The 12,809-nt window shown below is 39.6% G+C and overlaps 1 protein-coding gene across 1 annotated transcript in view; it reads right to left on the bottom strand.

Annotated features, from left to right (window-relative positions):
• Window positions 1-12,809, bottom strand: part of LOC138293506 (vitamin D3 hydroxylase-associated protein-like) — a 198,013-nt gene that overhangs the window by 55,372 nt on the left and 129,832 nt on the right. The window contains exon 7 of the mRNA XM_069232746.1: window positions 10,078-10,202. Coding sequence (XP_069088847.1) covers window positions 10,078-10,202 — 125 coding nt within the window. The remainder of the gene's footprint in view (window positions 1-10,077; window positions 10,203-12,809) is intronic.

Consider the following 12,809-nt stretch of genomic DNA (forward strand, 5'->3'; position numbering starts at 1 on the left):
CTCAAGTTCTAAAATTGTATTTTAAGCCTAGAAAGTGATCATACTTTTGAAAGGGGAGAGTCATTACTGGCTAGAACCTTTTGAAAAAGACCTGTTGAGAGTGTTTTTCAAAAGCAATATTAACGTGAAAAGTTTGCAAGATATTGTGTAATGAAGCTGCATAGAAAATGTGTTAACCTAGAAAAAAAAGCACGCGTTTGAAATGTGCCCACAGAGAGTGGCTACCAATGTATACGAAGATTAATGAAACTTATTAATGATGAATTAATTATATACTAATGTTTTGAATTTGTTTTAGCATATCATAATTAGAGTTATGTATTAGAAGTTTGCTTATTAAATTTGAAGGCCTTAGCTTAGCGAGGGTCTGGGCCTAATTGCCTGGTCTCGTATTGAACTGCATTTTCTAATGTGCAGTGTGCTGTTTTCCTGAAGGACACGAAGCTGTACTTTTCCAGAAGTTATGTGTGTGTGTGTAGCCGTAGTAAATTCTTTCTCATGGGACTGTATTTGCTCAAGGAGACATTCTTGCCGAATGCAACAGTGTAATTGTCAACAGGCGCAAGGCTGCCTGGAGTAGAGGAGAACAATGGAACCACTGACTGGAACGTAAAGTGTAACTTTTCTTACCTGACATTCTAACTGATGAAGACGTCAATAACATGGACCAATCAGCGACATGAGATTGATTTGATTTAACGGAGTGACCCAAGGAGGGAAGGGAGAGAAATTCCTTTTGATACGCAGAGAGACAGAGACTTCACTTTTTTGCTTGTCCTTTATCTTTTAAAACCATCCTTGATCTATTCCTTACCCGATACTTACTTCACCTCCATACAAGGGAGGAGTCCTATTCCTTAGCTATGCCATACTGAGACTTTGTCTGTCCTATCTCTGCTGATGGCGAATCGACTGATGTCCTGAGGACAAAGATTGAAACTGTTTGCAGACCTGTTGGACTGGTAACTATCTGATGCAGAAATTGTAATTGACTGTTTGCCTTTTCTTTCTAAGTACCAACTGCTATTTTGATAAGGGCCATAGTTAGATGTTTTCTAAATTTTTGTTTGCTAAAATGTTTTGCATGAAGCCCAACATGCTAACGCTAATTAGAGGTTAGTTAAGGTGTCCGCAAATATCCTACGCAAATAGACAAATGACTGAGTTCTTGCTTTGTTGAATCATGTGCCACTGAGACTTTGCTAAGTTTGCTTCTTATTGATGACATGTTAATACTGAATGAGTATTATTTATGCATTGATTAATTGCGTTCTAATTTCAAATCTGAAGAGCTACTAATGAGATGAATTGCTAATGATATTAACAGAAATGACTTTAGATTGTAACCAATTGGGAAATAAATATTCTAACACTTAACTAAATTGGTGTGGTTATTCATGACTGAAAGATCACAGTGTGTTCAACTTATTGATTCTTATTAAAGGTTATTGATTAGCTTAATGATTAGTTACTGTGATTATCGATTGAGTTATTGATCTAATCATTTGTGATGCCTATGAGACACCTCGTACTGGGAAGTCCCCGAACTTGGTCCAAAGGTTCATTGACGTAGGCATGTCTCCTTGTAAGTTTACTTATCAAGGCTCTGACGTGCTATCAGACCTCAGCCATTTCTTCCAAAACATGGGTAGGTTGTGTTAGCAAAGAATTTAAACATGACTGCACTGTAACCTTGGCTTCATGATAATCTGGGATTGCGTTAGGCAGAGTTGAGAAAATGTACCATGTTTGTTATAGTTGCTTTAAATTTGAATTGTTGGATTAACTATAGTAAACATGTTTAAAGAAATTTTAAACTGTTATAATGAAAGTTTAGTGAAGAGCATTTTAGAAGCTTTAACACATTTCAGTTGTTTTTAAATGTTAGGAATGGTTATTAAAGTGTTTTTGACTTTATACAGAAAAAGGTTGAAGTTAAGTGATAAACAGTCCTAATAATTGTTTGCAGTTCTTTTAAATTGTTAGAATTAGTTGAACACAGACTGGGGGATTCGTAAAGCCAGCACATCTGGAGTTGATAGCAGAGCACCAATTTACAAGGTACAGCAGTGGATTGAAAGTCATCACGATTCTTAGTAGCTTTATTGTGCATCATTACGAGCCACAAAGGGAACCTGGCAGCAAAGAGGATCCCCTCCTTGTAATTTGCAAGGAAATGCAAAAATGCTTTCCCCTCCGTCCTGCTGTCAGAAAGCATGGTATGACTGCAGGCTACAAAAACCAGTCCATAAGCCTCCTTAAAGTAGAAGAGCTCTGTACAAAATTAGGGGTGGGCGTAACTGGTGTATTTCTCTTTGGCGTGATTGCTCTTATTTACTGCTGAGTTACGTGTAATCATGCTGAATTGTGTAAGAAGCATAATCTGGCATTTAGCGATGTTGTCCTAGTGCAAAATGCGCTAGTAAGAAGAAGGTAAGGTCCCACTAGGTGAATGAAATAATTAATGTCTAATTGCCATGAATTCAGTGAAATTCATGAAAGGCACTGCAAAAAGAACCTTAGTTGCTCCAAATCAAGTTTTATGTTGGAAGACAAGTAGCTCCCGGTTGAAATGCAACAGGATGGGTCCCACAAGAAAACAGAAACTCAGCCAACATGTGTTTCGCCCCACCGGCACATACGCCAGGGCTTTCTCAAGGCTGAAAGAGAGAAGCGACATGCCACTATGAAAAATAATTCATATTGTATTGAAAAATAGTTGTTGAAAAAAGAAAACAACACCGAAGTGTGAGAATGCTCTCTACCTTCAGTCTCCTACTATCCCTACATTGTACCTTCTACCAAAAATACACAAAGGCCATCCACATAAGGGCAGACCGATAATATCAGGCAATAACTCAGTTTGTTCCAAACTGGGTACTCTAATTGACAAGGAGCTACAGCTTTTCATGATTAATTTACCCTCCTTTATCCGAGATACTAAAGACATTTTACAAAAATTACAAAATATTGATTGGCAACCAGACTATTTTCGTGTTACAATTGACGTAGTCAGCCTCTACACATCTATAAAACATAGTGATGGCATAGAAGCTGTAAGAAAATGTCTTTCCACCAAATCAGTGCAATACATAGTACGTAACTCAATGATATTGGAAATGTTGAAATTCTGTCTAGAAAACAACTACTTTCTTTTTGATGGTCAATTCTTACTGCAACTTCCAGGGACAGCTGATGGGGGCAAAATTTGCACCACCTTATGCCTGTATCCGGATGGGAGCGGTTGAAAATTCCTGGCTTTGGAATGATAAAACTGAGCATCTCTCACAACATATAATTTTTTGGGGACGTTATATCGACGACATATTGCTAATTTGGCAAGGCCAGAAAGACCTTCTTAACCATTTTTTACAGACATTAGTACCCAATAGTTGGGGAATTGAAATCACATATCAAATCTCTAACTTATCAGTAGAATATCTTGATCTCCTGATTTTCATCGAAGACAACAAATTACAGACCAGGTTTTTCCGGAAAAAGACAGCGGCTAACTCAATTCTTCATGCTACCAGTTGTCATCCTCCCAGTACCATCTGGAACATTCCTCAAGGTGAATATAGGAGAGCCAGACTGAATTGTTCCAACACTTCAGACTATGAAATCATCTCTACCCAAATGACTGAGAGACTTACAGCCAGGGGTTACAATCCAAAATCACTCAACACCAGGAAGGACAAACTGAGAGATATGGACCGTAACAAGATATTAAATCAACCCCAACAGGTCAGTAAGAATTCTGTTATTCGGTGCATTACTGAATTTCATAATGGCCACCATTTCATCCGGAAACATCTACGAAAACACTGCACCTACTATTGAACAACCCTTCCATTAACAAACATATTTCTAATTTTCCACAAATAAGTTTCAGACGGGCTCCAAACTTAAGGGACAAATTATGTTCATCCTTCTTCCACGTCAAGCCACCCACCAAATTTTTACCTTCAAAACCAAAAGGTTTTTATACCTGCAGCAAATGTTCTATCTGCAAGTTGGGCCTTTCAAAATCTAGAACAATCACCATAAGTGACCAATGTTATCATATCAATGACTCTATAAACTGTGAAAGCTCCAACGTTGTCTATGCAATATGGTGCCCCTGTCAACAAACTTATATAGGCAGCACTTCTCGCTCCCTTAAAACTAGGATCCAAGAACACTACCGTAACATACAGAAACTGGATATGAAGGCACCATTAGTAGAACATTTTACTGAATTTCATCTTCATGAACGCACATTTACTTTCATTGGTCTTCGACGAATCACAGTATCCCCAAGAGGTGGCAATTTACTTGTACGACTGCGCCAGGAGGAGAGCCAACTGATAATTCAATACGACACAGTGAATAATGGACTTAATAAAGATCATGAGTGGCATTATTGGCTGATGTAAAGTGCCATTCATGTATTACCACCAATTGGTGATTACCAGTGTCATTCGGGATTACTCATTGTTTGCATTTAAAATAATTTTTAGTTTTAAGTTTGTAGCCTAATGTTTATACTAACTTTTATTTTTTCTTTAACTATATTGGTATATTTTGTCCATTGAATTGCATCTGTTTTTTCAATAGTTTTCAATTCTTTGTTTTTTCTCTGGAAGGGGGGTTGTACAATGTCGACAATGAGCACAATAGGAGTTTATTGATTTCATCTCCTTTTCAAATGGTTTTCCAAGGCATATCAGCCTTTTACAAAACAAGTTTGTTTTAAGATTCCACTTTACCCCAAGAGGCAGCATCACCATTATCATTATTTTTATCATATTAAATCCCGCCTTATATCTTCCCTTTTTACTTTTTCTTCACCCTTCGTCTGTTATTTTTGACGAAGGCGACACCATTACAAGATGGCGCCGCTACACTTTTTGAATCCAAGAAGGCGCCGCATATACTGGTTATGGCATCCTAAGATGCCTGGTACCCTTAGTCCTTTTTCTGTGTCTTCACCTCAGTAACAACACTGAGGTAGGACACACATCTTTTTGGTAGTTGGATATAAGATGCGATGTCAAGCCGGCGTGTTCGCCATCGTTTAAAATTATGGCGACGGGCGCGAGCATTTCAACATTAGACCGGCATCGACACCAAATCGGTGAGACTTGGGACTTGTTTCAGTGCTTTTCTGCTATGCCAAATGTATTTAATATTAGCATCAGGTCGAGTTTTCTTCACCCCTAAAAAACAATCTTAAACGTATTGGCTACCTAATCCACCTTTTTGAGCACTTTTATCCTCGCACTAGTTTTTAACAGGGATTTTAGACTTTGCTTGACTTCCTTATGGCTAATAACATTTTTCCCTAACATTACTGGTTATGCAAAGTTTTTGTCATTTTGCAAAGTATTCTCCCCTGTGAGGTTACCCATACCTAGGCTAATTACGTTTCTTGTTAAGCCTAGTGTATTCCTTTCAAAAACAGATATAGTTTCTCAGCAAGCCATTTAATACGAGACACCATTACCTTGATTGTTTCTTTCATTCAATGTATCATCTTCTGACTACTTATGGTACTTCCATTAACATCAATATGTTATATGTCGATCAAATATATTTATTTTGCAGACTACCTAATGAAATAGTGTTTATACAACTGATTGTCATTGCAAACCGAATATTGTCTACACAGTATGGTATGTTGCACCTTTTTGTCTTGTTACAAATCTACTTTTGATTATATTATCCTTTTTCCTGTGCAAATACTCATGAGCACAATTCTATAACCTTTCCATCTCTATTCCATTTTTTGCACTACCACTATCATTATTGTTCTAAGATCACTTCCTGCCGTATATACTTTCTTTTTCCGGCCTCACCTTCTATAACAATTTTTAGGTGATTTCTGCATGTTCGGGTGATGTTTCTTTCACTTTAATACACTTTTTTCAGCTTGCAATGGCTACACTTTTTTCTTTTTATTAATCTTTTCATTTCGCTTTATAGCAATTATTTGGAAAAAGCTTTCCCTGGAATGCAATCTTATGCTTTGCTTTGCACGATCTTCCTTACGGACCTTGGGTTCTCACACTTCGGTGTTGTTTTCTTTTTTCAACAACTATTTTTCAATACAATATGAATTATTTTTCATAGTGGCATGTCGCTTCTCCCCATTTCAGCCTTGAGAAAGCCCTGGCGTATGTGCCGGTGGGGTGAAACACATGTTGGCTGAGTTTCTGTTTTCTTGTGGGACCCATCCTGTTGCATTTCAACCGGGAGCTACTTGTCTTCCAAAATAAAACTTGATTTGGAGCAACTAAGGTTCTTTTCACAGTTCCGTTCATGAATTTCACTGAATTCATGCCAATTGGACATTAATTATTTCATTCACCTAGTGGGACCTTACCTTCTTCTTACTAGCGCATTTCTCTTGGAGGACTAGGGTCCATGACCTCTTGTTAAGCTCCCACATCTACAAAAAGGCATTTTATACAGTAAGTTTGTGGCTTGGACCCCCTCCTTTTTGGAGCACTTTCTGCTATCCTAGTGCAAAAGGCACCTTTGCGGGCCCGAGGATACACTTTGCGCTAAGAAAATAGCACTGAATCGTACAGAACATGAACAGCAGTAGCTCGTTCTTTCATACTCCCTTGTTCCTGTGCTCCTGTTTTAAGATTTGATTTTTGCCCCAAATTACTCTTAATTAATCAATCTGGTGTGATCATGTAATTTCAGCAATTTCGCATCACAAGAGTAATACGTAATTATTGAAATTACTCAGATTATTCAGCCGTAATCAAAATGTTCCCACTTCTATTTGAAACAATTTCTTTTTTATTTGTGCTGTAATTTCTTTATTTCCACATTCCAGAACGACATACAGAGAGCAAATAACAAACCTTCAAGATTCTTATACAACATACAGCTAAAATCTGAAAATACCATGCAAAATGAGAAAGACAAGCATGTCAGGCAATAGAGACATTCAGAGGAGGGATAACGTCCAAAACGTCCTTGATACTGCATGTCTATATCTAGGCCATGAGGCTATTGCTGAAATAGAGCACAGAGAATAATTATAGCGCATGAGTACAATAATACAATAATATCTGATTGCAATACAATGATGCAGAAATACAACTAACTCAAGAACGTAATAATAATGCAGTGCCACTATGCTACGGTAGCGCTCCCCCCTACGTCTCCCCTCAGGCCCAATTAATAAACTTGGGGGCAGATGTATCAAAGGGTTTTGTCCATTCTGTGTCTATGGGAAAATGGTTTCATACATATGGCCCTTGGTTACAAATATTTCTAGCAAACTAACAGACCTGCCATTCCAAGCCCCCTTTCCTCTAGGTGTTCCAGAGTTTGAGTATCCCACAACTGAGTTGAAAATAGGAGGATGGGGAGCATTAGGATGTCACTCACGAATAATAGATTATGAATAAAGGACAGCGCTATAGGGCCCCCAGACAAGGAACACAAGCTGGAGGCGAGGAACGATGGCCCCAGTGGCTTGCAAGGAGGGGTGAATTCTGTCCCTTGGATAGGGGGATGCGGGACCTAAGAGGGAACATAAAAGGGGGTGATCAGAGATGAAGGTATGCCCTGTTAATAGCAACGCAGAGAAGAATAGTAGGTGTCTCTGGGCGTCGGTAGGAAGTAGCATGGGCGAGGTCGTGGTATTAGAGGAAATATCTGAGGAAGAAGGTATAAACAAAGCTGAGAAAACAAATAGAAAGGAACCTAACTAGGTATGGACAGTAAGAGCGGAGACAGGGGATGTGGGGAGAGGAGAGGGTATCAGTGAGAGTGAGAAGGGTAGGGGGGAACGACAGAGAGAATGAGAGTAATAATAAGAATAAAGGGAGCGATGATATAGATGAGGATGAGAATGGGGTTAAGAATGGTAATGATAGTGGCGGTGACCGAGGGGGAGAGGGAATAGCACAGATGGGAGGAGGGGGTGGAGGGGGAAAGGAGGCGCTATCAAGAAGGATTGGCCGGGGTAAGGTAGACAGTGAGAATAGCAGAAGGGATGAAGATGTAAAGGAAAAAAATACAAAGGGGAGAGATGGGGATAAGCGTTTGGTGCATTCTTGATAGGTCCAATTGGAGAGCAGATGAGGATAGGTGCTCGCACTCAACTGAGGCCAATAGAAAGCAGAGAGGGGCAATAATGCACTGGTACATGGTGGTAGACACACCGGATAAGTGTAGCCCCACTCAGTCGAATGTGTTGCGACCTCCGTAGTAAATATTCAGCTCAATGGCCCAGAGAGAAAGGGCGACCATGTTTGTAGAAACACGTCGGCTTTATACTGCAAGTCATATATGAGTCGCTCGTGGGAAGCTGCCTGATACATTGCAGTGATCCATTCCCTGTGGGAGGGGGCAGTTGCCGCATGCCAATGCCTGAGGATACATACCTTAGCTGTGGCCAGTGCGGTGTAAGGGTGTGGGACAAAGGGACCTGCTCATCCAAATGTCCTTTTTAGGTCTAGCATAACAGCAAAGCTATCAGCAACCTGTTGTTATCAAGTCTCTATCCAATGCTTATCATAAGCTTTGACTCGGTCCAGATGAGTAAAACTCTCTCACCTCATATTATTGGCTGCATGGTGTATCATTCCACCTTCCATGAAGTGTCTTCATTGGAATACATAAGAGACTATTTAACATTTAAAAACTACACTAAGTTATCACATTTTCATATTCATTTTTTTATCTCATTAAAGCATTCTATACAGTATCAGTCCTTTTTAGATCAAAGCCTACCAGACTGCTGTGCTTTCTGGTTGCAAATACATATTGGGGACATGCTGAATGTTTACCTAGGACTCCATTCCACCCACTGATTACCATTTGCTTTGTCACTCACATTTGCTTGCGTTCTATTTGCTTGCTTTATTGCTTTATTTATGTTAGCACGTCCATCTTGCATTTGTCCCTCCTGTGGTGCATAGCCTCTTTCCCACCGTTAGGACTGGCTCCTTCTATGCTACCACCAGTGTCTGCTTTTCAGGAACTCTCATTCTTTTTCGCGAAGCACTCTGACAATGCATACGTCTTCCAGATGTCTCCCTTGTATGCTTCTTATTCCTCCCAGCACCAATGCTCTGAGTTGCTCTCAAGCACTATGTGCCTCTGTAGACCCCCGCACTTCACCTGTTCTTTTATATAGCATTGACACAAGCTTGTGTAATGAAATTGTAATAAGTAACAAAAATGGCACGATTTGATGCAGATTACATTCAACGTGTTGTAGAAAAAACAGAAGCATCTCAGAGAACACTGCCGTCGTGAAGAGTTCACATTCTTTTGGGGCCAACTGATGCTTTATCTGAAACTTTCCAGGCTAGATTCATGGTTTGCAGACACTGTAAGCTCCCTCTCCCTCTTCTCCTGTTAGTTTCCTTCACTTCAAAGCCTAGAATGTAGGATCTGATCTGATAAAAACTGTATTGTCTCTAGTTGCTTAAAGAAGCATTATCAGTATTAACACATTAAGGACATTAATGCCTGAACAATAAAAAAATGTAAGCACCTAAACTAGTATTTGAAAATGTGGGGATTACCAGTCTAATGCAGGTTTGCACAGGGATTGGGATTTTTAGTTGTGCATAGAATATGTATTCCAAGGTGAGATATTTACTAAATGTTTTAACTTCTGCACCGATTTCCCCTACAAGTTTCGACAGGCAGGTTCATCAGCAGTAACCTAGCAAAATTTGACAAGGGAAAAAAGTTCGAGAAAAATCAACACATGCAGAATTTGGTGCAATAAATACTGATCCTGCATGGTATGTCTCGTTTTCCTTGAAATGTTTAGAAAATTAGTTTTTTTTATCACAGTGTGTAAATATTCAAAAGTGCAGTAACAGTACTGAACAGATATACTAAGTTTGACACCGCTTTTTATCAATTCAGAATCTGGCTTAAGAGTGAACGCTCAGCCTCTGAACTATCTTTCCAGCTTAAGAAATCCTACTTCTACTTTCTGAATCCAGCTTAATGAGATCACTAGTCAGATTTTGAAATTGATGGTTTTGGGTACAATATATTTGACAGACGAATCAACTTTTCACAAAATATTTGTATGCCCATTTCTTTTACCTCGTCATTGAAGGGGATGGGTGGTACTGTCGGGTCCAGGTAAAACAGTTCCTCACACAGAAGAGCTTTCATGCACAGTGCCAAGCTGTCCACATCTCTTGCCATGGGACCTGCCATTGGTACCACTGAAATTTAAAGAGTAAACATGTCAGAAATTATACTAAGTGAATGCATCTCACGCTGTGCATGCCCTGGCCTGAGGACATCCTTGATGTAATTTATTGTGCAGCTACCTGAAGGCAGCCTTCTGCTAAGTTGTCGTTTTGCCTTTCTACCCACCCCCTTTATTTTCTCCATGGTAATTTTAGGGTTTTCAGCCGAAACCACTTCATTTAATTTCGAGTTTTAGTGCTTTATGTAGTTTTTATTTTATTTTGTTTTGTGTTCTCCGAATTCTTTGATTTCTTTAATTTATCTAGTTCTAGTGGAGGCTTTTTCCTGGTCAAGTACACTGGACTCATTTTAGCTAGCTGCTGGGGCTGCTTCAGATTGGCCATGTAGATTTGCACGTTTTGTACCCTGCCCACCACAAACTCCTGATGCACGTGTGGCCATATAGCCAATATGCACAGAGTGGGTATGTCATAGGAATATCTAAAGCTAGGGTGTTTGAGACTGTCTGCAGATCATCTGGATGAAGCATGGACGATTATGCTAATGGTAATATCTCTGTGTCTTCTTTGGACAGACAGGTTTCTGTAGATTTGGCAGGCCTCATTGCGCTAGTTGGCACAGCCTATTATCCCAGCGCATCTCCATTATACTAACCCAGGGCCCAAGACTGACTCCAAAAGGTGGACACTTTCAGGTCTCACCTGTAGATTGGTAAATACTCAGTTCCTGCGAAAACATTTTTCAAAACTTCATAAGTTGTTTTTTGATCAATCCTGCCATTTTATTTATCATTGAGATATGACCTTGCTATTTTATTTGACTCTTTTTTTGTCTCCAGTTGCCCGGTTTTTTCATCCAGTCTTTTTGTGCTGGGCATGTGGAATCCTTCCATCTCCTGGGCACCTGTTCTTTTCCGGGCCTTGCCCAAATCATGGCTGGATCTTATGATAATGTTTCCAGTATTACGCTGCATCGATTCTTTTTCCTGGTCAGATCAATTTGCTATTCTGTTTCATATTGGCCATCTTGGCCATTACCATGCGTGGTCTGTTAAGCATCTGTCTATTCAGCACTAATGCAGGTGCAAAGTCTGTGCTTTCATAGGTGACCACTGTTCTCAATGTTCTCTAGAATGCAGAAGTTATTAAATATCTGTAGCCTCATTGACTAAGATCCACACCTACATGTTCTTTCCTGAGTTAGTGAAATTTAGGTAACATCATGTGAAGTGTTGTTGATGACACGTTTACATTCTGAACCTTGAAATTCAGTATACTGCCATCTTATAAATCTGTCTGATACCCACCACTAGAGATTCTTTTAATCTAAAGCATATATCTCTTGTTCCAGTCAAACCAGGTACCCGTATAGCTGCCACATTGTCATTGTTGCACGTCAAGAGCTGTAATCCAGTCTTTCTACATATTTTCAAGACCAAGTTTAATCATTCTGGTTAGATTTTAGTTCTCTTCTAAACAAGTAACTGCAAACACAACTCTACAAATTTTGCCTAACGTTTATCTGAACAGATTTTGACAAGATATATTCCAATTTTGGACATGGGAATTCTCAGAAAACACTACAGAGACTGTTCTATATTTTGTCTCATAATTGTTGGTTAAAGCCATTGGGCATGTCTTTTACCTCCCCTTTCCCAGCTTAATTAGCTCTGCATTTACTAAAGAGATTATCCCTTCCACTATGAAAACGTGGTTGTAATTGCTTTACCAATAAAGCATCAGTAAGCTTCTTCCTCGATGCCTAACTTTGGTACTGTATACTTACTACAGGTAAATTTGCAGCTTTCAGCTTACACTGAGGAATATCAGATCCTAGCTCCTTCTCCAAAAAGGGTTCTAGCCTGCCCATGAAAACTGTTTGGTACATATGATGTGGTATTTCTATAGCATGAATCTAACGAAAAGGCAGTGAGAAGCTGTACAAGGTTAAATACAAATCATAAATTGAACGAGTGATAGGAGAGGTAGCTGTTTTTGAAACATTTAATGCACTGTAATGTAAAATTATATAAAGAAATGTGCCCACCTGGTTTCAGTGCTCAAAATTCTTAGAATTATTTTGATGAGTGCAGATCTTCAGACGTGGCCATTTTTAAGACCAATTAACCTTGTTGGCATGGTGTTCATTACAGTGTTCCCGGTATAATGTTGGGGGGCAGGCAAGCTTGACCATGTCATGACCTGGATTAGGTGATTTCATTTTGAGTGCACTCACAAAGCATCTCTTCCTCAATTTATGCTGGAAAGCCAACCCTTTGCCTGCAGATGCCCCAGTGTTCGGCTTTACGTCAGACCCTGTTCAAATTGTTGCATCATTGGCCCTGCATTGGCCCTGCTGACTCAGTCTTCTGGATTGGCCTTTTATCCTTATGCTTATGACATCAAGTTAGCCATGCAATTGATCACTGGGGGGATGGGTTCATGCATCACAAACTTTGCTTTAAGGAATGTGTGAGATCTATTAACACCTGGGTGGAATTCATCTCCCTTCACCTCAACTCTAGGTCATCTGCACCAGTTTGGTCTCTTAGGCGAATGCTTGGTGGCTTTCAGACCTAGGGCCTCCCCCCCCCCGGTTGCTGAGAAAAGTGCACATGA

Source organism: Pleurodeles waltl, chromosome 4_2, assembly GCF_031143425.1.
Source record: "Pleurodeles waltl isolate 20211129_DDA chromosome 4_2, aPleWal1.hap1.20221129, whole genome shotgun sequence".
In the NCBI taxonomy this organism is placed as follows: Eukaryota; Metazoa; Chordata; class Amphibia; order Caudata; family Salamandridae; genus Pleurodeles; species Pleurodeles waltl.